General features: G+C 36.5%; 1 protein-coding gene across 3 annotated transcripts in view; it reads left to right on the top strand.

Annotated features, from left to right (window-relative positions):
• Positions 1 to 25,275, top strand: part of ROCK1 (Rho associated coiled-coil containing protein kinase 1) — a 183,651-nt gene that overhangs the window by 29,580 nt on the left and 128,796 nt on the right. For all 3 annotated transcript variants that reach the window (XM_049901935.1, XM_049901933.1, XM_049901934.1), the window contains exon 2: positions 13,957 to 14,038. In XM_049901935.1, the coding sequence (XP_049757892.1) occupies positions 13,957 to 14,038 (82 nt within the window). The remainder of the gene's footprint in view (positions 1 to 13,956; positions 14,039 to 25,275) is intronic.

Below are 25,275 nucleotides of genomic sequence, written 5' to 3'. Positions count from 1 at the left end.
TATTTCTTCAAATGTTATTCCTATACCATACGTTGTTCACTATGAGTCGAAATCGACTCAACGACAGGGGATTTGGTTTTGTTTTAATATGCTTTTCCCTCTCCTTCTATGACTCTAATGACACACATGTTCCCCCTCTTTGGTACCATACCACAGGTCTTTGAGTTTCTGTTCATTTTGTTTTTTCAACCTTTTTTTCCTCTGTTAAAAATGGATAATTTCTGTTGATGTGTCTTCAGGAATACTGACTGCTTTGTCACCTGAATGCTGTTATTGAGCTAATCAAGTGAGTTTTTCTTTGGTTATTGTTCTTTTTTTTTTTTGTTCTAAAATTTCCATGTGGTTCTTATATTAATTGCCTAGACTGTCTTTCCATTTACTGCAAGAGTGTTAGCTCATATTTTTTTTCAAGCATTTTAGTAACAGCTGCATTAAAATCTTTGCCAGATAATTCTAACATCTGTGTTATTTTGGCATTGGTTTCTGTTGTTTGTCTTTTTAACTTTTTGTTTTGAAATAATTATGGACTCATAGGAAGTTGCAAATATTCCTAATATTTGCATTATAAATTCCTAAAAATGCAGAACTATTCCCTCACCGTAAAGATCTCCCTGTGCTACCACTATGTAGACATTCTCACCGATCCCTAACCCTCACTTCTTTAACCCTTGGCAGTCACTAACCTGTTCTCCATCTCTAATTTTTTTTTATTGTACTTTACATGAAGATTTACAGAACAGACTAGTTTCTCATTAAACAGTACATATACTATTTTATGACATTTGTTAAAAACCCCATGACATGTCAACCCTCTCCCTTCTCGACCTTGGATTCCCTATTACTAGCTTTCCTGTCCCCTCCTGCCATCTAGTCCTTTCCCCTGGGTTGTTGTGCCCCTTTAGTCTCGTTTGTTTTGTAGGCCTGTCTAATCTTTGGCTGAAGGGTGAACCTCAGGAATGACTGCAGTACTGAGCTGAAAGGATGTCGGGGGCCATACTCTCAGGGTTCCTCCAGTCTCTGTCAGGCCAACAGCAAGTCTAGTCTTTCTTTTTCTTTTTTTAAAATTTTTATTGTTCTTTAAGTGAAGGTTTACAAATCAACTCAGTCTCTCACACAAAAACTTATATATACCTTGCTACATACTCCCAACTGCTCTCCCCCTAGTGAAATAGCCCACTCCCTCCCTCCACTCTCTCTTTTTGTGTCCATTCCGCCAGCTTCTAACCCCCTCTACTTTCTCATCTCCCCTCCAGACTGGAGATGCCAACATAGTCTCAAGTGTCCACCTAATCCAAGAAGCTCACTCATCACCAGCATCCCTCTCCATCCCATTGTCCAGTCCAATCCCTGTCTGAAGAGTTGGCTTTAGGAATGGTTCCTGTCCTGGGCCAACAGAAGGCCTGGGGACCATGACCACTGGGGTCCTTCTAGTCTCAGTCAGACCACTAAATCTGGTCTTTTTATGAGAATTTGGGGTCTGCATCCCACTGCTCACCTGCTCCCTCAGGGGTTCTCTGTTGTGTTCCCTGTCAGGGCAGTCATCGGTTGTAGTCAGGCACCACCTAGTTCTTCTGGTCTCAGGCTGGTGTAGTCTCTGGCTTATGTGGCCCCTTCTGTCTCTTGGGCTCGTAATTACCTTGTGTCCTTGGTATTCTTCATTCTCCCTTGCTCCAGGTGGGTTGAGACCAATTGATGCACCTCAGATGGCCGCTTGCTAGCGTTTAAGACCCAGATGCCACTCTCCAAAGTGGGACGTAGAATGTTTTCTTAATAGATTTTATTACGCCAATTGACTTAGATGTCCCCTAAAACCATGGTCCCCAAACCCCGACCTCTGCTGCGCTGGCCTTCAAAGCATTCAGTTTATTCAGGAAACTTCTTTGCTTTTAGTTTAGTCCAGTTGTGCTGACCTCACCTGTATTATGTGTTATCATTCCCTTCAACTAAAGTAGTTCTTATCTACTTTGTAATTAGTGAATACCCCTCTCCCACCCTCCCTCCTTCCCCCTCTCATAACCATCAAAGAATATTTTCTTCTCTGTTTAAACTGTTTCTCGAGTTTTTGTAATAGTGGTCTTATACAATATTTGTCCTTTTGCAACTAATTTCACTCAGCACAATGCCTTTCAGATTCCTCCATGTTATGAAATGTTTCACAGATTCATTGCTGTTCTTTATCGATGCGTAGTATTCCGTAGTGTGAATATACCATAATTTATTTATCCATTCATCTGTTGATGGACACCTTGGTTGCTTCCATCTTTTTGCTATTGTAAACAGTGCTGCAGTGAACATGGGTGTGCATATGTCTGTTCTTGTAAAGGGTCTTATTTCTCTAGGATATATATTCCAAGGAGTGGGATTGCAGGATCCTATGGTAGCTCTATTTCTAACTTTTTAAGGAACTGCCAAATTGATTTCCAAAGTGGCTGTACCATTTTACATTCCCGCCAGCAGTGTATAAGTGTTCAGTCTCTCCACAACCTCTCCAACATTTATTCTTTTGTGTGTTTTGCATTAATGCCAGCCTTGTTGGAATGAGATGGAATCTCATTATAGTTTTTGATTTGCATTTCTCTAATGGCTAATGATTGTGAGCGTTTCTTCATATATCCGTTAGCTACCTGAATGTCATCTTTAGTGAAGTGACTGTTCATGTCTTTTGCCCATTTTTTAATTGGGTTATTTGTCTTTTTGTAGTTGAGTTTTTGCAGTATCATGTAGGTTTTAGAGATCAGGTGCTGATTGGAAACGTCATAGCTAAAAACTTTTTCCTAGCCTGTAGGTAATCTTTTTACTCTTTTGGTGAAGTCTTTGGATAAGCATAGGTGTTTGATTTTTAAGACCTCCCAGTTACCTAGTTTTTCTTCTGCATTGTTAGTAATATTTTATATACTGTTTATGCCATGTGTTAGGGCTCCTAACGTCCCTATTTTTTCTTCTGTGATCTTTATCATTTTAGATTTTATATTTAGGTCTTTGATCCATTTTGAGTTAGTTTTTGTGCATGGAGTGAGGTATGGGTCTTGTTTCATTTTTTCACAAATGGATGTCCAGTTATGTCAGCACCATTTGTCAAAAAGACTGTCTTTTCCCCATTTAACTGTTTTGGGGCCTTTGCATCAACTGCGCATATGTGGATGAATTTATGTTTGGATTCTCAATTCTGTTCCATTGGTCTATGTGTCTGTTGTTATACGAGGACCAGGCTGTTTTGACTACTGTGGCAGTATAATAGGTTCTAAAATCAGGTAGAGTAAGGCCTCCCACTTTGTTCTTCTTTTTCAGTAATGCTTTACTTACCTGGGGCCTCTTTCCCTTCCACATGAATTTGGTGATTTGTTTCTCCATCTCATTAAAAAATGTCATTGGAATTTGGATCGGAATTGCGTTAAATGTATAGATCACTTTTGGTAGAATAGCCATTTTTATAATGTTATGTCTTCCTATCCATGAGCAAGGTATGTTTTTCCACTTTTGGTTTCTTGCAGAAGTGTTTTGTAGTTTAAGTCTTTTACATCTCTGGTAAGTATTTTATCTTCTTGGGGGCTACTGTAAATGGTATTGATTTGGTGATTTTCTCTTTGATGTTCTTTTTGTTGGTGTAGAGGAATCCAACTGAGTTTTGTATGTTTATCTTGTATCCTGATGCTCTGCTGAACTCTTCTGTTACTTTCAGTAGTTTTCTTGAGGATTCCTTAGGGTTTTCTGTGTGTAAGATCATGTCATCTGCAAATAGAGATACTTTTACTTCTTCCTTGCCAATCTGGAGCCTTTTATTTCTTTCTCTAACCTAATTGCTCTGGCTGGGACCTCCAGCACAATGTTAAACAAGAGTAATGATAAAGGGCATCCTTGTCTGGTTGCCGATCTCAAGGGGAAGGCTCTCTCCATTTAGGGTGATGTTGGCTGTTGGCGTTGTATAAATGCCCTTTATTATGTTGAGGAGTTGTCCTTCTAGTCCTATTTTGCTGAGAGTTTTTATCAAGAATGAGTGTTGAACTTTGTCAAATGCCTTTTCTGTATCAATTGATAAAATCATGTGATTCTTGTCTTTTGTTTTATTTATGTGGTGGATTACATTAATTGTTTTTCTAATGTCGAACCATCCCTGCATACCTGGTAAGAATCCCACTTGGTCATGGTGTATTATTTTTTTGATGTGTTGTTGAATTGTGTTGGCTCAAATTTTGTTAAGGATTTTTGCATCTAAGTTCGTGAGGGATATAAGTCTGTAATTTTCTTGTGGAGTCTTGCCCTGGTTTTGACATCAGGGATATGCTGGCTTCATAGAATGAGTTTGGGAGTATTCCATCCTTTTCTGTGCTCTGAAATACTTTTAGTAGTAGTGATGTTAACTCTTCTCTGAAAGTTTGGTAGAACTCTGTAGTGAAGCCGTCTGGGCCAGGGCTTTTTTTAGTTGGGAGTTTTTTGATTACCTTTTCAATTTCTTCTTTTGTTATGGGTCTATTTAGTTGTCCTACCTCTGTTTGTGTTAGTTTAGGTAGGTAGTGTGTTTCTAGGAATTCATCCATTTCTTCTAGGTTTTCAAATTTGTTAGAGTACAGTTTTTCATAGTAATCTGATATGATTCTTTTAATTTCAGTTGTGTTTGTTGTAATATCTCCAATCTCATTTCTTATTCAGGTTATGTGCTTCCTCTCCAGTTTTTCTTTTTGTCAGTATGGCCAGTGGTTTATCAATTTTGTTAATTTTTTCAAAGAACCAACTTTTGGTCATGTTAATTCTTTCAATTGTTTTTCGTTTTTCTATTTCATTTAGTTCTGCTGTATTCTGCCAACTTGGCCCTGCCTCTCTAATTTTTTTCATTTCATGGATAGTATTTAAATGAAATCATATAATATGTGATTTTGCATTCACCATAATGCCCCTGAGATCCAGCCAAATTGTTGTGTGTATCAGTAGTTCATTTCTTTTTTTTTGCTGTGTATTATTCCATTGTATGGATGGTCCCACAGCTTGTTAGGCAATACACCTGTTGGAAGTCATTTTGTTTCCATTTTGGGGCTATTACAAATAAAGGTTCTGTGAAGATTAGTGTACAGGTTTTACATGGACAATGTTTCTATTTCTCTGGGATAAATGCCTAGGAGTGCAAACGCTAGGTTGTATGGGTAGTTGCTGTGTAACTGTTATCCCAAGTGGCCATGTCATTTTATGGCCTCTGCAATATATGTGAGGAATCCAGTTTCTCCCTATCCTTAGTAGTATTTGGTATTTTCACTTTTTTATTAGTAGCTATTTTAATGAGTGTATAGTGATATCTCATTGTGGTTTTATTTTGCATTTCTTTAATGGCTAATGCAGGAGCCTTGGTGGTGCAGCAGTTAAGTGCTCGGCTGCTAAACAAAAGATTGGTGGCCGTCCGAACCCACCAGCCGCTGTGTAGGAGTAAGATGTGGCAGTCTGCTTCCATAAAGATTTACAGCCTTGGAAACTCAATTGGACAGTTCTACCCTGCCCTACAGGGTCGCTATGAGTTGGAATCAATTCGATGGCAGTGGATCAGGTTTTACTTATTTGCCTTCAGTATAACCTCTTTGATGAAATGCCTGTTTAGGCCTTTTGCCTATTTTTCTAAATGGATTTTTATTTTTAATCTTTGAATTTTGAAAGTTTTTAAAATAGTCCAGATGCAAGTCCTTTGTCAGAAAGGTGGTTTGCGAACCCATATATTTGTATTTTCTTCCACTGTTTGGCTTGTCTTTTCATCCTCTTAGCTGGATCTTTCACAGAGAAAAAGTTGTTAATTATGATAAATTCCATTTTTCAATTTTTTTTCTTTTATTTGTGATCTTCGTGTTTTTACCGTATGTTATTATTGAAATTTAATAGTTATATGTTTTACATTTAAACATATCCATTTTTGAGTTAATTTTTGTATAAGGTGTGAGGTTTACATTGAGCGTCAGTATTTTTCTGTGATGTCCTTTTTGTCTAGCACCATTTAGTGAAGACTGTCCTTCCTCTGTCGAATTGCTTTTGTAACTCTGTCATAAATCAGCTGGCTGTACTTGTGTGGGTCTATTTCTTAGTTCTGTATTCTGTTCCACTGATTTATATATCTATCCCTCTACCAATACGACATTGTGTTCATTACTGTAGTTATGTAATAAGTCTTAAAATTGAGTAGAACAATTCCCCTCACATTATTCTACTTTTTCGAAATTGTTTTTAGCTATTCTTGTTCCTTTGCCTCACCATGTAAATTTTAGAATAATCTTGCCTGTATTTACAAAAAATAAAAAATCTTACCAGGATTTTGTTACAGATTGCATTAAATATATTTGATAGAAATTGATATTTGGTACAAATTGCATTACCTATCAACTTTAGGAGAATTGAAGTCTTTACTACGTTGGGTCTTCCAATCGATGAACGCCATGAATGTCTCCATTTGTTTAAGTCTTTTCTTATTTCTTTCTTTGGCATTTTGCTCTTAGTTTTTGCTTCATGTATTTTGTAGCTCTCTTGTTTAGAGCGCACATGTTTAAGATTGCTATGTCTTCTTGGTGGATTGACCCTTATATTCTTATGTAATTTCTCACTGTGTCCTTGATAATTTTCTTTCTGATGATAATATAGCCATTCCGGCTTTCTTTTGATTATTATTTACATGATATAATTTTCTATCCTTTTACATTCAATTTACTATAGAAGCAAGTTTCTTGTTGACAGTATGGAGGTTGGTCATGTTTTATTTATCCAGTCTGCCAATCTGTTTTTAATTGTTGCTTTACACTGTTTACATTTAATGTAATTGTTGCTCTCTTATGGAATAACTCTGCTATTTTTTTTTTTGCTTGACCTCTCTATTATCTGTGTCTCTTGCATTTCTCTTTTTTCTGCCTTTCTGTGGGTTGCTGGAACATTTTTTACAATTTCATCTTGATTTAGCTATAGTGTTTTTGTGTGTATGTCTTTGGATAGCCTTTTTTATTGGTTGCTATAGGTACCAAATTAGGCATGTATAACTTACCATATTCTGTTGGTATATTTTACCACTTATATATATTAAAGTGTGGAAACCTTACCTTGTGTACCTTTATCCTTTTCATTTATAATATATTTTTTTATAGGTACCAAATTAGGCATGTATAACTTACCATATTCTGTTGGTATATTTTACCACTTATATATATTAAAGTGTGGAAACCTTACCTTGTGTACCTTTATCCTTTTCATTTATAATATATTTATCTTTAATATTTCCTTACATACATTGAGAACCAATCAGACAGTATTATAATTCACCTCTCAATAGAAGGAAAGTATATTGTATTTTTCCATATTTTTACTCATTCCTTTCTCTTCTTCTTTCCTGATATCCCAAAGTTCATTCTTTTTCTTTTTTTATTTAGAGAATTTTCCTTAGCCATTATTTTAGGGTATATCCGCTGGCAACAAATCTTAGTTTTCCCTTATCTGAGAATATCTTTATTTATTTATTTATTCTTTTTTTGCTGGACATAGAATTCTGGTTTGAAAGTTCTTTTCCTAGCTTGGATTTCTTTGGATATGTTCTATTTGCTGTTTGCTCAGCTTCTTCAGGGCATTTTGAGTATTATGGTATGAAACTCTGGGTCTTGCTTAAATTCTATGGAAAATGTTGATATTTTTGTTTTAGCTGGCAGTTGACTCATTTGGGTTCAGGTTGCAATTTTTTTTCAGGTTTCTTTGAGTTTGGATTCCAATATCAATTTAGTTTTCAAGGACTTTGCATTTCCAATCTGTCCCATGTTTGTGTCACACAGAGGCCAGCGTAGTACCTGGATGGTATTCTATCTTATATTTCCATTACCAAGGTTTGTGTATGCAGTTTAGGGTCAGATCCAAGTGTACACAGCTTGGTGGTGAGCTCAGGAACTCATAAACCGGTGTGTGGGGTTGCTTGCCCAAGTTCCTCCCTTTCTATGATCTCTCTGGATGCCTGGTGCTCCCCCTTTTCAGTACTTTCATCAGAAATGTGTGGTGTGTTAGCCTGCTCTGCTGTGTACTTCCTACGACTATGCCAAGTGGTGAGAGGGCAAAAAGAGATAAAAGCAATTCACGTTCCCCTCAGCATCTCTGGACTACAGCTCCTCCAATCAGAGAGGAAGGGTTTTACCTAAGGGTTTTGGCCCCTGTGGGCTTTTGTTGTCCTCACTGCTGTTCTTGCCAAGAGATTCCTTGGAGGGGCTTGGACACAAGGTAGCAGAGAAAAGGAAGAGGGGGAAAAATGAGGACATTCTCCAACTCCCTTTTAAACTCCTCAAGTCGGCAGAGGACTTCTCTTGGAGCTCTCTGTTCGTACCTTTGTGTCCACTTCCAAGTTTAGGGCTGCATTGCTTTCAGGCCGGGTAATACTAGAGGCAGGGAACAAATGGTAAATTCACTACTGGTTCACTGGTATTTCAAATTCAGGTCTTCTTTTTCAATCTGTTATTATTATTTGCTGTCCAGTCAGTTCTATTTCATGGTGACCTCATGTGTGCAGAGTAGAACTAATCCATAGGGTTTTCAAGGCTGTGACCTTTTGAAGGCAGATCGCCAGGCCTGTCTTCCAAGGCATCTCTGCATGGGGTTCAAACTGCCAAACTTACAGCTAGTTGTTGAGTGCTTAATCGTTTTCACCACCTGGAGACTCCCTTTTTTATACTTAATACTAGCTAAAGAATGCATGAGGTCTGTTTCTTTTTCCACAGAGAAACAAATCAAACACTTAAAGAAATGATTTGAAAAACGACAGCCTCCTCCATAACAAAATCTGAACCATCAGAACTTCTTCAGTTATCCATGCCAGCAGAAAGCCTAGCTTGTGTTCACCCATACCTATAAACCTTTCAAGCCATAGCGAGGATGGTGGGGGGGACCTTCTTTGAAATTATCCATGAATATGCTTTTATTACTTGTTAGGATACATGTTTATTAGGATACATGATTGTTTCTTATAACAGCACTATGTGGTATCTTTATTTTACAGATGAGAATATTGAAGCTGTGAAGGGTTAAGTAACTGACAGTCTTGTGACTATTAAGTATCCTAGCTTTGAATAGGACTCCATGCTTTTCGAACAGGATACTGTTTATATAGAAGTATTTTTCTCCTGTATGACAAAGTTAATGTCTTAACTTGGGATCTTGAATCCTGTTCTCCTCTACAATGTTTGGAACCTCACTCAGTTATTTATCTTCTATAAAAATGTCTCTTCTACCTAAAAGTATTCCATCAAGTTTAGATTCTAAATTATACATATTTCTAATCTTTTTCATTTCTTTGGCCATTTTTCATTTCCCCATTTTCTGTAAATTTTTCTACTTACTATAAACTGGTTTCTCCTCCTACTAGTCAGATGAAACATTCTATTTAAGATTGGTAGTGACCTTAAAGCTCTACGGTGGGCATGTTTTGAGTGTAGAGGGAACTAAGTGAAGGAGCAGTCTGTCATTTTTTTATAAATTATTTTTACACTTGGAGGAGTGTTAATTTCTGTTAAGGCCCTAAGTCCTTCTAGAGTCTAGACCTTAGGAAGTGGGGGAAGACTTATTTTTCATTATTTTACAGAATATCAGAGCATTGAGATTATTCAGAGTCAGGGTTCCTTGCTCCAACATGTGGTCGGATATAGATGATATTCCTTGCATTTTGTGGCTTTTCCACTTATATTAAAGTGAAAGTCTGTACCCCTCTCTCCTGCTCCGGTGTATTGACTCCCCTAGCTCAGTGATATATGCTTTAGATTATGCAAGAATACCTTCTTGCCCATTTTATTTTGGATGATACTAGAAAGTAATCAACCATCTCACATAGTAGTACTGTAAAATTAATTTTAAGAGAGCGTATGGTGATAGGCCCAAACATCTAGTGACCATATGCAGTTAGTGGAGGCAACTAGTTTTTCTTTAATAAATACCTGACAGAATACTGTGGTCGAGCAAAAGTCAGTTGCCCATATGTCAAAATTTATTGCAGATGGGATTCCTGCATTGGGGAGGGGATTAATGTTGTGGTCTGAAATTCACTTTCAAGATTATTTGGCTAAGATGACTAAAATGTCTGTTTTCTTTCTAGGTCATTTCTGTCAGTAAAGAGGCTAACTTATAGAGCTTTCAAATGTCAGCTACAGAAATAAAGGGAAGGGGAACAACTAAAGGCTTACAACTTCACATACTGTACTCTCATTTAATCCTCATAAACCTGTTATGAGTTGTAGGTAGTCATTATCTCCATTTGACAATGGAGAACACTAAGGCTCAGAAAGGTTATGTGACTTTTTCTCCCAACAATAGCATGTAAACATTTTTTTTTTCTTTAGCATGCTTTTGCTGTATTTTTTCATGGTTGAATTATTTTGACTCATCTGGAAGTTATTATATTATTAAGCATGACTCAGAATTTTTTTTTTCATAGTACTATTCAGTTATACAAATAGTGGTACTTTTTGTCAGCCCCACCTTGCCCCAGTATCACTATTGAATGCACGTTTTTCTGGCCTTTTTAATGCACACAAACCCTACCTGTAGCTTGTGCACTGACTAGTACTATTTCAGTGCAGCATTTATTGAGCTGTTACTATATGTATCAGTTAGGATGCTTTTAGTTACAAGAAATAACAAATCCAATGCAAAATGGCTTATGTACCATAAGGAAAATCTAAAGTGTATTACCTCAAATAAGAAGGTATGGGTGTGGCTCCAGGGTAGGTGAGTTCAGTGTTTTAACAAATACCATCAAGGGCCCATGTTTCTTCCATCTTTAGGCTCTGCCGATTTCTTTGTAGTTTGGCTTTGTCTTCTGCCAACTTCTTTTGAGGCTGTAAGATGGCTGCTGTTGTTTGAGGTGTCACATACAGACATGATGATTTCTTACGAAAGGAGTGACTGTATCTTATGTATATCTTTTTCAGAAGAGAAGAAACTTTTCCCAGAAGCCCTTCATTAGATTTTCCCTTGTGTCTCATTTGCCAGATTATTGTTGCCATGAGTCAGAGCTGACTGGATGGCAACAAGTTTGGTTTAGTTTTTCATAGTGAAGCTAATCATTGGCAAGAGGAATGGGCCTCCATGTTTGGCTTAGATCAGATAAATCAGGACCTACCTCCTGAGACTGGGAAAGGTCCCTGCCTCCTTGGAATCACTTAAGTCTCTTGGAGGAGGGTGGCTGTCCTGAACAAAATCAGGGTTAAATTAGGAAGACAGATTGGGGAATGATTGTTCGGGCAGGAAGGCCAACAGTATCTACCATGCTGTGAGTAAACATGATGTTTATCTTAAGGAGCTTGAAATCTAACTGAGAAGACTGAAGTAAAAAATTAGCTCTAATACAGGAAGAACTGTTAGTTTTAATAAATAGTTGAGGGAATTTTGAGTCAGAGTGCTAAGATTGAGTCTTCGTCCTAGCCAGTGTACTTTCTAGTTATAATTGGAGAAATGACTTGTGCTTTTCTGTTAGTTTTTAGATAGTACCTCTTGAGTCTAATATACATGTTTATTCTTTAATCCTAATTTCATTCATAGGAGTTTCAGGATTTTTGTTGTTGATGATCATGTTATGTCTACAACAGCTAAACTAGGAGTTCGTATTTTGATTCAGACATAGCCACTAGCTAGCTGTGTGGCATTGGACAAGTTAGTTAACCTTTCTGATCATTATTTGCCTTGACTATAAGATGAGCTAGTTAAATAAGAGAATTAAAAAAATTATTTTCTAATATTTAGTGGTTATTTTCCACAAACTTAATTTAGAGTAAGGTTGAAGGCATTCGTTTTCAGTATACTTAGCAAATAGGGCATGTGAGTAAACTTCAATATATATTTCTCTCACTTTTTTATGTTTTATTTGATGTTAGGTAAAATTTTAAGCTATTATAAATTCAGATGTTCTGAACTTTTTAAAATTGTAAAGTGTCTTTTGGAAGTTGATAGTTACTAGGAGCTCTCAAAGTAATAGTTATTCTAAAGTATAATAGTGTATTGAGATTCTGCCTTATACTTGCTTGTATCTCCCAGACAACTTTGAGGTATCAAAATTCTGCTTAAAATTTTTTCTTGTGTTGCTAGTAGTACTTACATTGCCCTGTCATCTGTATAATTTTTTGTAGTGACATGATACACTGAAACTTAGTCTTTAATCTTGAATAATGTAATGCCTTTGCTTTTCAGGGAAACCCTGGTGGCTTAGTCATTAAGAAGTATGGCTGCTAACCAAAAGGTCAGCAGTTTAAATCCTCCAGGTGCTCCTTGGAAACTCTATGGGGCAGTTCTACTCTGTCCTATAGGGTCGCTATGAATCGGAATCAACTCGACAGCAACGGGTTTTTTTGGTTTTTGCTTTTAAGCATGAAAATTATTGGTTTAATGTACATGTTATGCCCACTTGTCCAGGTCATTCTACAAAAAGCAAAAAACCAAACCCGTTGCCTTTGAGTCGATTGCGACTCATACTGACCCTATAGGACAGAGTAGAACTGCCCCATAAAGTTTTCAAGGAGCACCTGTTGGATTTGAACTGCCGACCTTTTGGTTAGCAGTCGTAGCACTTAACCGCTGTGCCACCAGAGTTTCCAAGGGGAGTGATAACAAACTGTTAACTGGTTTTTGCCTTAAAAAGCTTAAAATCTAGTAATGATTTTTTTTTTTTTAATCTGTATTCAATTTACCTTTCCTGGGAAATAGTGAATTCAGATATTTATTGGTTTGCTTTTCAATTTAGAGTAGGCCAGGTATCAAGTGATCTTAGAAATCAAGTTCTCATGTGATGGTTCTTAATTCTTAACTCTGAAAAGAGTTAACAAATGGCTTATAAGACTCTTTAAGAAATTTATCTCAAAGATAAATGAACTTGTTTAGTGGAGGAGCTTTTTTCTTCAAATCTATACAAACCTCTGAATTTTGACAGTCCATATATGATAGGCTGATCTCTTCAAGGAGCCAACAATATTGACATTATTAGCAGTCTTCTCCATGGTCACATTCCACCTCATCTAGTGATATATTTTACTTGCTCATTTAAATTTGACTTTGCATTTCAGTTTCCTAGGGGAATGTTTCAAGCGTTCTGAAATAGCTGAATGATTCACCCCATGATGTAACACAATATCTAAAGTCCGTTTATCCTTTGGCTTTAATTCTCCTTCAGTCTTTTATGAACATGATTGTACGGGGTCTGCAGTAGGTGTGTCTTCTGTTGCTGCTTCTCTTTTTATTCTTGGGCTGGGCAGGAACAAACTAAATTTCCTGAACTTGAAAAAAAAAAAAAAGAAGGAATATTACTTGGAATTACCTGAATGTTCCTCTTGCTCCTCCCACATGACAGGATACCACCTTAGTGGGTTCCTTCTCACTTTAACAGATTAGTACACCTTTACATTGCCCAGCTCCTGCCTAGGAATACTTACATATCCCCTTAAAAGCAAAACCCTATATTTCCCCCTTACTACTGATTGCCCTAAAAGGTTCTTCAAAAAGAGAGGGAGAGAACCCTCATGATGACCTGATAAGTTTTTAATAATTAAAAATGGGTGTAACTTCTATTTGCAATTCTCCAGAGTTTATTTTGTACTAAACTTAATGTTTTATTAACTCTTATTTAGCTACTACCTTGTAAAATATTTGTAGTCACAAATGTAGATCATTTCTTTTCGATGGGTGTCTGTGAAATGAAGAGAAGGGCAGTGGTAAAGAGAAATGAAAAGTAAGATTCCACGCCCTTCTGAGGGGAAAAGGGCAGCCAATCTGTAGTAACTGTGCTGCTCCTCTGCCTGGCACAGTTCAGAGGTAAAAAATCTATGTATGAAATAAAACAGATTTTCTCTTCTAGAAGTGTTAAATGAACATAAGATGTATTAGGGAGGGGAAGCTAAATGTTAAAGCATATGTTTTATGCTTGACTCATAAAAAATGAAAACGTTAGTAGTGTGACCCAAAAACTAACTGTTTGTTTGTTTGTTTGTTTAGGATGGATTGGATGCTTTGGTATATGATTTGGATTTTCCTGCATTAAGAAAAAACAAAAATATTGACAACTTTTTAAGCAGATGTAAGTAAAATTTTTGTGGCAGTTCATGACAGACTGCATATAACTAAATCTTGACTTAGATAATTCAAGCACTTCTTTCTTTCTTTCTGTCTACTTTTTGATTATTTTATAAACAATTCCTACATAAAATTAGCAGGAAATAGGAAAGAAACTTCATTAGCCAGTTTGTGTGCCCATTAGGGAAATCATTAAAATATTTTGAAATCAAATGGCTAAAATTAGGATGTTTTATATATGTGTGTGTGTATATATGTATGTATGAATGCACATACATGCACAATGAATTTCAATAAGGTCATATCTATGCTCTTTTTCTTTTATAAATGTGTTACCTATTGTATTTTAGTATCAAAAAGTACGAATAGATTGCCTATAAAAAGCCCTCCTACCGCTGAAATTTGAGGATTTTTTTCCATGAAAGCTGATGGATATTTAAGTGTTACAGGTATACTTTTCGGCAAACTTTTTTTTTGGATTTTTATATTAGATACTGTATTTCTAAAATTTATTACAGAACTTATTAAAACAATTTCAAACTTTTGATCATAATGAGTGAATAAGACTTAAATCATAAACTCCACCCCATTTCTTTATTTCTGAACCATACATTTGATATATTTGAGTTGGATTGGTTTTGGTGTTATTTTTCAATTTTGGTTACATATGTTTTAATAGAAAAGTAAGAACTACAACTGTAAAACTTGTAGAAGAAAACAAGATATTTGTGACTTTGGTTTAGGCATGGAGTTCTTAGCTAGGACACAAACAACACAAAACATTAAAAAAATTGATAAGGCTTCATCAGAATTTAAAATTCGCTCCTCAGAAAACAGTGTTAAGAAAATGAAAAGCCACAGATTAGGAGAAAATAGTTGCAAAACATACATGTTATTGGGGAAAGAATAGTATTTTCAACAAATGGCTCTTGGGCAACTGGATATCCCTATGCAGAATTAAGTTGGACTCTCACCTTATGCATACACAAAAATTAACTCAAAATGTAAGGGCACTGTAAAACTCTTAGAAGACAACATATGCATAAATCTTCATGGCCTTGGTTTAGGCAGTGATTTCTTTGCTCTAACATGACAGGCAACAAAAGTAAAATAAATTGGACATCATCAAAATTAAAAATTTTTTGTGCTTCAAAGGACACTATCAGGAGAGTGAAAAGACAGCCTATGGAATGGGAGAAAATATTCGCAAGTCAAGAGACTGATAAGGCTCTAAAAACCAAAAATTCATTACCCTCGAGTCAATTCCCACTCATAGTGACCCTACAGGACAGAGTAGAACTATAGGGTTTCCAAGCAATGGCTGGTGGATTTCAGTTGCTGACCTTCTGGTTAGCAGCCAAGCACATGAAAAACTGCTCAGCTTGATTGGTCACTGGGAAATTGCAAATGATAGCAGTAATGAGATACTAGTACACATCTGGCAATATCAAGTGTATGTGAAAATGTGAAGTAGCTGGAACCCTCATATGTTAGTGGTTGGATTGTAAAGTGGTAAGACGCTTTGGAAAACAGTTGGCAGTTTCTTATAAAGTTATATGTACACTTGTCATGATCCAGGAATCCCACTCCTAGGTATTTGCTTAAAAAAAAAAAAGAAGTGTTATGTCCACACAAAGACCTGTGTGAGAATATTTAAGGCAGCTTTATTTATAATTGCTGAAAATTGGAAGTAACCCAGTCGCCCATCAACTGGTAAATGGATAAACAAATTGTGGTATATCCATGTACTGGAATACTACTGAGTAATAAAAAGGAATGTATTACTGATAATATGCAACCACATCAGTGAATCTCAAAGACATTATGTCAAGTGAAAAAAGCTAGGCACAGAAGAGTACATACTGTATGATTCCATTTGCATCATAAATCTTTATATCATGTTCTGAAGGAGCAAAACTTTGGAGATAGAAATCAGGTCAGGGGTTGCAGGGAATTGACTACAGATATTTGGAAATACTCTCTCTTTTTGGTAATGACTACACAAGTGTATATGCTTGTCAAAACTCATTGAAATCTACATTTAAAAATTATGTATTGATAAATCTAACTTAAAAAAACCAGGACGTTTAATACTCATTTAATACTCAGCCTAATTCTAAATCAGTTTGTTATTTCAAGGGAAAAAAATAGTTCTGTGTGAGTTAATTTTTTAAGGAAAACAACCTATATGACTACTGTGAAATTTAAATAATGTTATCATATGAACAAAAACAAAAGATAAACCTCTTTTAAATGTAAATAAACTTATTTTTCCAACGTAATTATAACGTTCTCCTTCAACTCCTAAAATTGCATCTTCTGTAATAATTCACACAGAGTAATAGATTTTCATAGGATAGTATTTAGATACTGCTGAAATTCATTTATATGGATATTCATAGCTTTCATCATCGAATATGTCAAAATTATTTTACTAAAAGTAAATGTTTTGTTTTGAATTGCATTTTGCTACCAGATAGCAGATGCGGTGATCTAAGAATACACCTGGAATATGGAATAAAATCTTTCTCTTTAAGAACTCAGCTTAAGCCTCACTAGAGTAATGCAGTTCCTGTAGCACTAGATTTTGAAATAGTATGCCAAATCTTCAAGCCTAGCTATATTCCAAGCTGTTAATTTTCATCTCTTTTGTGTTGAGTATATGGAGACTGAAAAGGAAAAGGGAATCTGTGATGTTAAAGAATTGCTTTTCTGGGCTCTTATGTATGATACCTCAGTAATGAGGGCTGCAAAGAAAATGTGTGTCAGCCTCACATACCTGATAAAAATTTTAAGGTAAACTTTGAGTAGGGGTTAGACAGATAATGCAGATAAAATGGAGCTATTGAGGTGAGAATTAGTCACAATTTTTAAGAAACATGTTGGTGTGGAGGTCAGCGGGGGGAGAAGGGGAAGGTGGGGTAACTTGGGATCAGTGATTATGACTGAACGTGCTTGTGAACTATAATGATTTCACAGAGACTCTTGGATATAAGACTTGTAATATGTTGACAGAAAAGCATGCTTGTCAAATAAGTCTCACTAGTCTAAAAGAAGGTAATAGAAAAGGGAAGAACATTGTATGAAGAAAATCTATGAACCTGAAAGTGTAAATGCAGTAGAGAACATTTATTTGGATAAAAAACAAACAAACTTGGAAATGGTATTCGATGGTATTACACCAGAGCCTTCCTCGTATAGATCACAGAAGTAGTGTAATAGCTATGAGAGTGATGATGTAGCACCTGTCTGCTTATTGAAGTATCCAGGGCAGTTGATAAAATTTTTCTTTTCTGAATTAATTGTGACCAAAAAGGCTGAATTGATTAGCCTATGGGATGTGATGGAGACAAAGTGTTCAGTTCACTTTTGACCAGTATTTTTCAACAGTGGCACTACTGACATTTTGGGTCAGATAATTCTTTGTTTTGGGGGCTATCCGGTTTAGAACATGATGTTTAGCAGCAGCCTTCGCCTCTACCTTCTAGACACCAGTAGCATACCTCTCTTCCCCTACCTAATTGTGACAACCAAAAATGTCCATAGGCATTGCCAAATGTCCCCTGAGGGGCACAATTGCCCCCAGTTGAGAACCACTGCCTTAGATTTTATATTATTAAAGGAAAGAAATGCTACGCACAGTCAGACATTTGCTCCAGGCCTAGGAAATTTAATCAAATTACAGAAAAGATAAATCCCGTGAATAGTGATTCCAAATGAAGGATGGAATTTCAAAAAGGAGTAAATATAAGAAGATTGCAGTGGTTTACTCCACAGGGAGTTTTCAGCTCGGATTGGAAAGGATAAGAACATCAGATTAGAAATATCAGTACAGATCCAAGAATAAATGCAAAACAGTAATAATCTGTAAAAATTGTGTTAGGCCAAAAGCCTATAATGAACGAAGACTTGTGAAAAATTCCTGAGGCCGTAAAAAGTCATTTCTTCCTCTGAATCCTTCCCTGTTAGAGTTATGGATTCAAGATATATGAGATAATGATAAATTCACTACCTGAGACCATTTAGTCTTGAAACAGTTGTGGCATAGTGGTTTAAGTGCTGCGGCTGCCAACCAAAGGGTCAGCAGTTCGAATCCACCAGGTGCTCCTTGGAAACTATGGGGCAGTTCTACTCTGTCCTGTAGGGTCGCTATGAGTCGGAATCGACTCAACAGCACTGGGTTTGTTTTTTTGCTTTAGTCATTTATGGACGTGAAGAATAAGATAGTGTTTTTCTTATAAACTATAGATCTTACCATCTTGTGGAGGGAAATACACATAGAAGTAAATTGTAACTTCTGTATGACTTTATAATAGCAGAAAGATGTAGAGAATGAAGTAATACACAGATTTTGAGGGAGTGAAGGAAGGCTTCGAAAGAAAGCAATATTTGAGTTGAGTCTTAACAGGTGAGCTAGATTGAGGAGGAGCGATTTAGGCAGAGAGGGAACAACGGTTGTTAAGTCACAGAGCCATCTGAAAGTGCGGTGTCTTTGCGTGACCAGGAGTTTGGTGTGGGTTAATGTGGCTCACGAGGAGGGGATGGTGAGGAGGACGGATGGCAGGAAATGAGACTAAAATAGAGGTTGGCGCTTTTGGGTTAATCAATTGGACAATAAAAAAGAATTGCTTAATTTCTCGTTTTTGTTAGTCTCATTTTTTTTTTTTTTGCACTTAGGGAAAGAAATCGAAGTTTCAGGGTAAGAGAAAAAACTTTTGAGCACTTTAAATTAGTTTATACCTCCAGAACTAGGTAGATTATATCCTCGAGTATTGAATTAACTTGCTGATATGATTGAAGATCTTTAGAAAAACTTCAGAGAATAGTGGAGTTGCCGGAAGATTAAAGATAAGTAAATGGTCTGATTATAAACTGAAGAGAAGACTGGTAAGTGCAGATTTCTGCAGTCTTTTGACAGAGACTTGAACCTTTCTTTGTTTCTCACTGCTACCCTTGTTCAGGTGTCATCAGCTTCACTTAAATGATCACAATCGGTCTTGTCACCAGCTTCAGTGCATTTGCTTTTGCCCATATACAGTTAGTTATCTACATTGCTGCCAGAGGAATCTTTTTAAATTCAGATTTGATTGTCAGATCCTACCCTCCATCTTTTGATGGGTTTTCTTGATGCTATGTGAACTTTCAAGTTACATTCTTATCTGTACTACCCGAACTCTTCTGGTTTCCTTGCACTGCAGCCACCTGGCTCACATTTGTTTCCTAGAAAGTTCCTTAATCAGTTCTCTACAAGACTTTTTAGATGTTCTTTTCCTAGAATTTCTTTTAACCCCACTCAAAACAGTCATCCTTCAAATTTCAAATAAACCTTCACTTTGTTAACCTCTTGGGCTAGGTCAGATATCCATGGTGTGTACTTTGATAGCATCTTGTGCTTTTATTCGCACTTAACACAGTTAGGGATTTATATTCATTTGTTTGATTATTTGGTTGTTACCCATTTCTCTCACCCCTTTTCTCGCATCATTAGATTTTAAGCGACATGAGAGCAGGGGGCACTTGTATTTCTACTGCCAAGCATGACAACAATTCCGTACTCATAAAATATTTGTTAAATGTAGATTAGATGTTCATGCTGACTTGCTAGGGATGTCATAGAAAGTATTTCTTTGTTGGTAGAGTTTTGACTTGATCATTGTTTCTTTTAACTATTTTTTATTATCACGTATTTCAAATATATTGAAAACCATAAGAGATATCTGTGTACTCATCATCAAGATTAAACCAATAGTTAACATTTTGCCCACAGTCACTTTTGGAACATTTTCTTCAACTTGTAAAGAAACTTCGTACCCATTACCAGTTACTCCAATTCTCCATAAGCCTTTCAGCTGTAGGTCAACCGCTAATCTAGTTTTCGTCTCCATAAATCTGCCTCTTCCTGACATTTTATATAAATGGAATCATACAATTGTGGTCTTTGTGACTGGCTTCTTTCACTTAACATGTTTTCAAGGTTCATCTGTGTTGTAGCATGTTTCATTCAACAAATTCTGTGAATAACAGGTTGATATCTGCAATGGGAAAAAATAGAACATAAAGAAGATTGTAAGTTCTGAGAGGATTGTCAATTTAGACTGGGTAGGTAGGGAAGACCTCGTTGAAAGGTGATATTGAGGGAGATTTTGGGAGCAGCAAGAGCAGATCTAAGATCCCAACCTTCACAGATGAACACCAAGAAAGTAACTAGCAATCTATAATCTGAACGCAGTAAGAACTCTGAAAAGTAGGTAGAGGATTGCAGAAACTGACTGTACACCGAAACAAGAAAAAGATGACTTTTAAGTAGTAGGAAAACCTTTTCTATTGCCCCCACCCTTACCCCTCCTGGTTTGGCAGCCAGGTGGCTGCATTGGAGGGTAGACCATTGCTCATGCTCTCAATGACGGGGTACCAATCTCTGGCTTTGGAGTAAATAGAACACACTCTGCTGGTGAACTCTTCAGTGTGCCTGATCTTTTTGAGAGCTGTCTGAAGGACTTGTTCTGCTCTGAATCAGACTTCACGTAAGGCAGAGGAGGGAGTGGTGAGCAAAGAGAGAATGCTGTGGCTGCCCAAGAGTTTCTTGCAGAAATTAGTGCTTTTGAAAGTACTGTATATACAGGGCATTTGAGAAAGGCAGACACGTGTGCTCAGCGCTAACACATTTCAATATTCTTCAACCAAAAATATCTCAAGATGTACAAAGAACCTTGAAGTGATGACGCATTCAAAAGAACAAGACAGAAAACATCTCTACGGAAGCCTCAAGAATGGACAGAGTAGATGACTATAATACAACAATATTGAACATGTTCAAAAAATTAAAGGAGAACATGGACAAAGAACTAAAGGAAATCAGGAAAAGGATATATGAACAAAACGAAAATATAAATAAAGAGGTAGACACTCTAAAAAGAAACTAAACAGAAATAATGGAACTGAATGTACAGTAACGGAAATGAAATACTCATTGGAAGGACTTAATGATGCTACCATCATTTGAGTTTAGTTGATTTTATGCAGTGAACCATTTAATCCCCTTCTCTCTTTTTGCGTATATTTTTAAAGATACTTTCTTTGGTTTTCAGTGGATTAAATCCAACATCTTAAATTTATAACTAAAAAAAAAAAAAAATTTTTTTTTAGTTTTATAACAGCCTTGTTTAAATTGATAGCAACTTCAGTAATCTATAAAAGCTGTTTCTCTCCCTGTTGTAGAGTTCTTATAACAGATTTGAACTGTAGAAGAAAGCATCAATGAACAAGGGGATGTGGTGATTGAAATTATGAAATCTGAAGAGCAACAAGAGCAAAGGCTCAAGATTGCTGAGCATATCCTAATGGAAATGTGGTACACATTCAAGCAAACAAACATATGCAGCATGGGAATCCCAGAAGAAGAGGAGGAAAAGAAAGGAATAGAAAGAATATTTGAAGAAATAATGAATGAAAACTTTCCAAATCAAACAAAGGATATGATCTGTAAATCCAGGGAGCTGAATGAACTCCAAGTAGTATAAACCCAAAGAGATCCACACTGAGACACATTATAATCAAGCTCTTAAAAATTAAAATAAGAGAGAATCCTGAAAGCAGCAAGAGAAAAACGAATTATCACATACAAAGGCTCTCCAATAAGATTAAGTGTTTATTTAACCTTGGAAACCAGAAGTCAGTGGAATGATAGATAAAGCACTGAAAGAAAAAAACTGTCAGCCAAGAATTCTACATCTGGCAAAACTGTCTTTTAAGAATGAGGGCTAAATTAAATTAAGATATTTCCAGATAAACAAAAACTGAAGGAGTTCATGACAACTAGATCTGCCTTATAACTAATGCTAAATGGAGTTCTTCAGATAGAACTGAAAGGGCATTAGACAGTAACTTGAAGATGTATGTAAAAAAAGACCTCTGATAAAGCTAATTTTGTGGGCAAATGGAAGGGCCAATTTATTGGTAATTTTGGTTTGTAACTTTAGTAGTTATGTCCTATGTAATTCCAAAAGGCAAATACATGCAAACCTATCTATAAATTTATGCTGTTGGGCACATAATTTATAAAGAAGTAATTTATAATAACTATATAGCAGGGAGAAGAGCAGTATATGAGCAGAGTTTTTGAAGGTCACTGAAGTTGATACCAATTGAAACAAGGTTGTTATAAATCTTAAGATGTTGAATTTAATCCACATGAAAACCACAAGGAAAATATCTTTAAAAATATGCCCAGAAGGAAAGAAGGGAATTAAAATGGTTCACTACATAAAATCAACTAAACACAAATGATGGTAGAATTGGAGGAAATGAGGGACAAAGATGGTGTAAGACACAGAAAAACCCACCCACCAAAAGGGCAGAAGTCCTTATTAGTAGTTACCTTAAATGTAAATGGATTAAACTCTCCAAAAACAGAGTGGCAGAATGGATTAAAAAACAACCAGTCTGTATACTGTCAACAAGAGACACATTTTAGACCCAAAGACACAAAGAAGTTGAAAGTGAAAGGATGAAAAAAATATTCCATGAAAGTAGTAACCAGAAGAGAGCTGGAGTGGTTATATTAATAACAGACAAAATAGATTTTAAGTCAAATCTGTTGTGAGAGACAAGGGCATTATATAATGATAATAGGGTCAATTCATCAAGACGATGTAACAGTTATATATATGTACATATGCACCTAATATCAGAGTCCCAAAATATGTGTAGCAAACACTAACAGAATTGAAGGGGGAAAAAGATAGTTCTACGATAATTATTTGAGACTTCAATTCACCACTTTCAGTAATGGACAGAACATCTAGGAAGAAGATCAAAAAGGATGTAGAAGATTCGAGTGACACTACAAGCTAACTAGACCTAACAGACATATGTTGAATACTCGTCCCAACAGCACGACAATACCTATTCTTCTCTGGTACGCATGCATCATTCTCTAAGGCAGACCATATGCTAGGTCACAAAACAAAGCTCAATAAATTAAAAAAAGAATTGAAACCATACCGAGTATCTTCTGTGACCACAATGGAATGAAACTAGAAGCTAATAACAGAAGGAAAATTAGAAAATATACAAATATTTGAATTAAACAACACACTCTAGAAACAACTGGTAGATCAGTGAAAAAATAAAGAGAAAAATTTAAAAAATACCTGGAGTAAAATGAAAATGAAAGCACAACATACCAAACTTACAGGAAGCAGCGATGGCAGTGCACAGAAGGAAATTTATAGTGGTAAACACCTACGTTAAAAAAGAAGAAAGGTTTCAAATCAATAATCTAACTTTACAATTTGAGGAACTAGAAAAAGAAGAGAAAACTAAGCCCAAAGCTACAAGAAGAAAGGAAATAACACAGATCAGAGCAGAAATAGAGAATAGTTTAAAAACAATGAAGAGAATCAACGAGATCAAAAGTTTGTGTTTTTTTTTTTAATTGATAAAATTAACAAGCCTTTAGCTAGACTGACAAGAAGAGAAGATGCAAATATATAAAATCGGAAATGAAAAAGGGGACATTACAACCAAGCCTACAGAAATTCTGTGAACAATTATACAAATGAGTTAAACTGAGGAAGTAGACAATTCCTAGAAACATATAAACTACCTAAATTGACCCAAGAAGAAATTGAATGTCTCAACAGACCTATAACAAGTGAAGAAATTGAATCAGTAATCACAAACTTCCCAACAAAAAAAATCCTGGAGCAGATGGCTTCATTGTGGAATTCTACCAAACATTATACAAGTAACCCCATCCTTCTTATTAAACTTTTTCCAAAAATAAAAGAGGTAACACTTCCTAATGCATTGTATGTTGCTATCATTACCCCATCCCAGAGCCAGACAAAGACATCACAAGAAAAAAATTGCAGACCGATATCCCTTATGAATACAGAATCAAAAATTCTCAACAGAATACTAGTGAACGAATCCAGCAGTATAGTAAAAGGATTTTATGCCATGATCTAGCGGACATTATCCTAGGAATGCGAGGGTTTTTCAATGTTAGAAAATCAATCAATGTAATATACCACATGAATAAAAAAAATTAGAACAAAGGCAAAGAACTACATGATATCTCAATGCAGTAAAGGTATTTGATGAAGTCTAACACTCTTTTATGATGTAAAAACACACAGTAAGCAAGTAGAAGGAAAATTCCACAGTATGATAAGGAGTATCTATGAAAAACCCGTAAGTAACATCATACTCAATAGAAAAAGACTGGCTCTTTCCCTTAAGATCATGACCAAGACAAGTATGCCCACTGTAATCTAACCTTGTCTAACTTCAAGAGGAAGGATGAAAATAACCATCAGCTCAAAACTGATTCCTATGAGGGTAGAGGTTAGACATACCTCCAACTTTTTCACAATTTCTGACAACAGCCACTCTCCCCCCTCCTCCCCAGAGCACTCTCTACTTTTCTGCTGCGTTTGAGAGTTTGTTGAGTGGCCACACAGAACTCACAGGCCATACTCATGATTATGTGGTTTATTAGGGAAGTAACAAGTCGGAATTGACTCGACAGCACTGGGTTTTTGTGGAACAGGTTGTAATTCAGGATCAACATGGAAGTAACAGGAGCAACTCACGATACAGTTCTTCAATCAGGACAGCTTCTAAACAACATAGCTCCCAGCTTCTTAGCTCTCAGCTTCTCAAGTGGCCCTTCTCTTGGCAGTGCCTGCCACTGGGACTTCTCTTGGCCTCTGCCCTGCTCAGGCAAGTGTTACAGCTGTTTAGCTCAGCAGACAAGTGCCCGGAGGCACCCCACTCCACTAGCAAGCTTCCTGCCTAATGGCACTCAACTCTCTCTCACTCTGTGTGTCCGCAAGCCCCGCTGCAGCCACCTTGCCCTAGTCTCCTGGTTCCTGCTGCTCATACTGCAGCTGCTGTTTGCTGCTGGGCTCTGCTGTGGTTGCTGTCATTTCTCATTATCTAGTGCTGTCTCCAGTGTTACAGCCCTCTTTCTCCTGTGCCTAGGAGGTTCTCAGTGCAGGGACCCTGGGTCCAAAGGACATGTTCTACTCCAGGCTCTTCTTCTTGGTGGTAGCGAGGTCCTCCTCAACCTCTGTGCAGTTGGCCGTTATAAGCCTGAGAGGATGGCAAAGCTGACCAATCCCCTCCGTAGACCACAATCACTTAATTTGCATAGTAATTGACCAGTTCTTGTAAGGTCACTTAATCCTCTTGGGTGGTTTTATATACTCTGTTTACATAGTAGACAAACCAATC

The sequence above is a fragment of the Elephas maximus genome, chromosome 11, assembly GCF_024166365.1.
Source record: "Elephas maximus indicus isolate mEleMax1 chromosome 11, mEleMax1 primary haplotype, whole genome shotgun sequence".
NCBI classification, from domain to species: domain Eukaryota; kingdom Metazoa; phylum Chordata; class Mammalia; order Proboscidea; family Elephantidae; genus Elephas; species Elephas maximus.
Note: the sequence above shows the minus strand (reverse complement) of the source record. Positions and strands in the feature narration are given on the sequence as shown.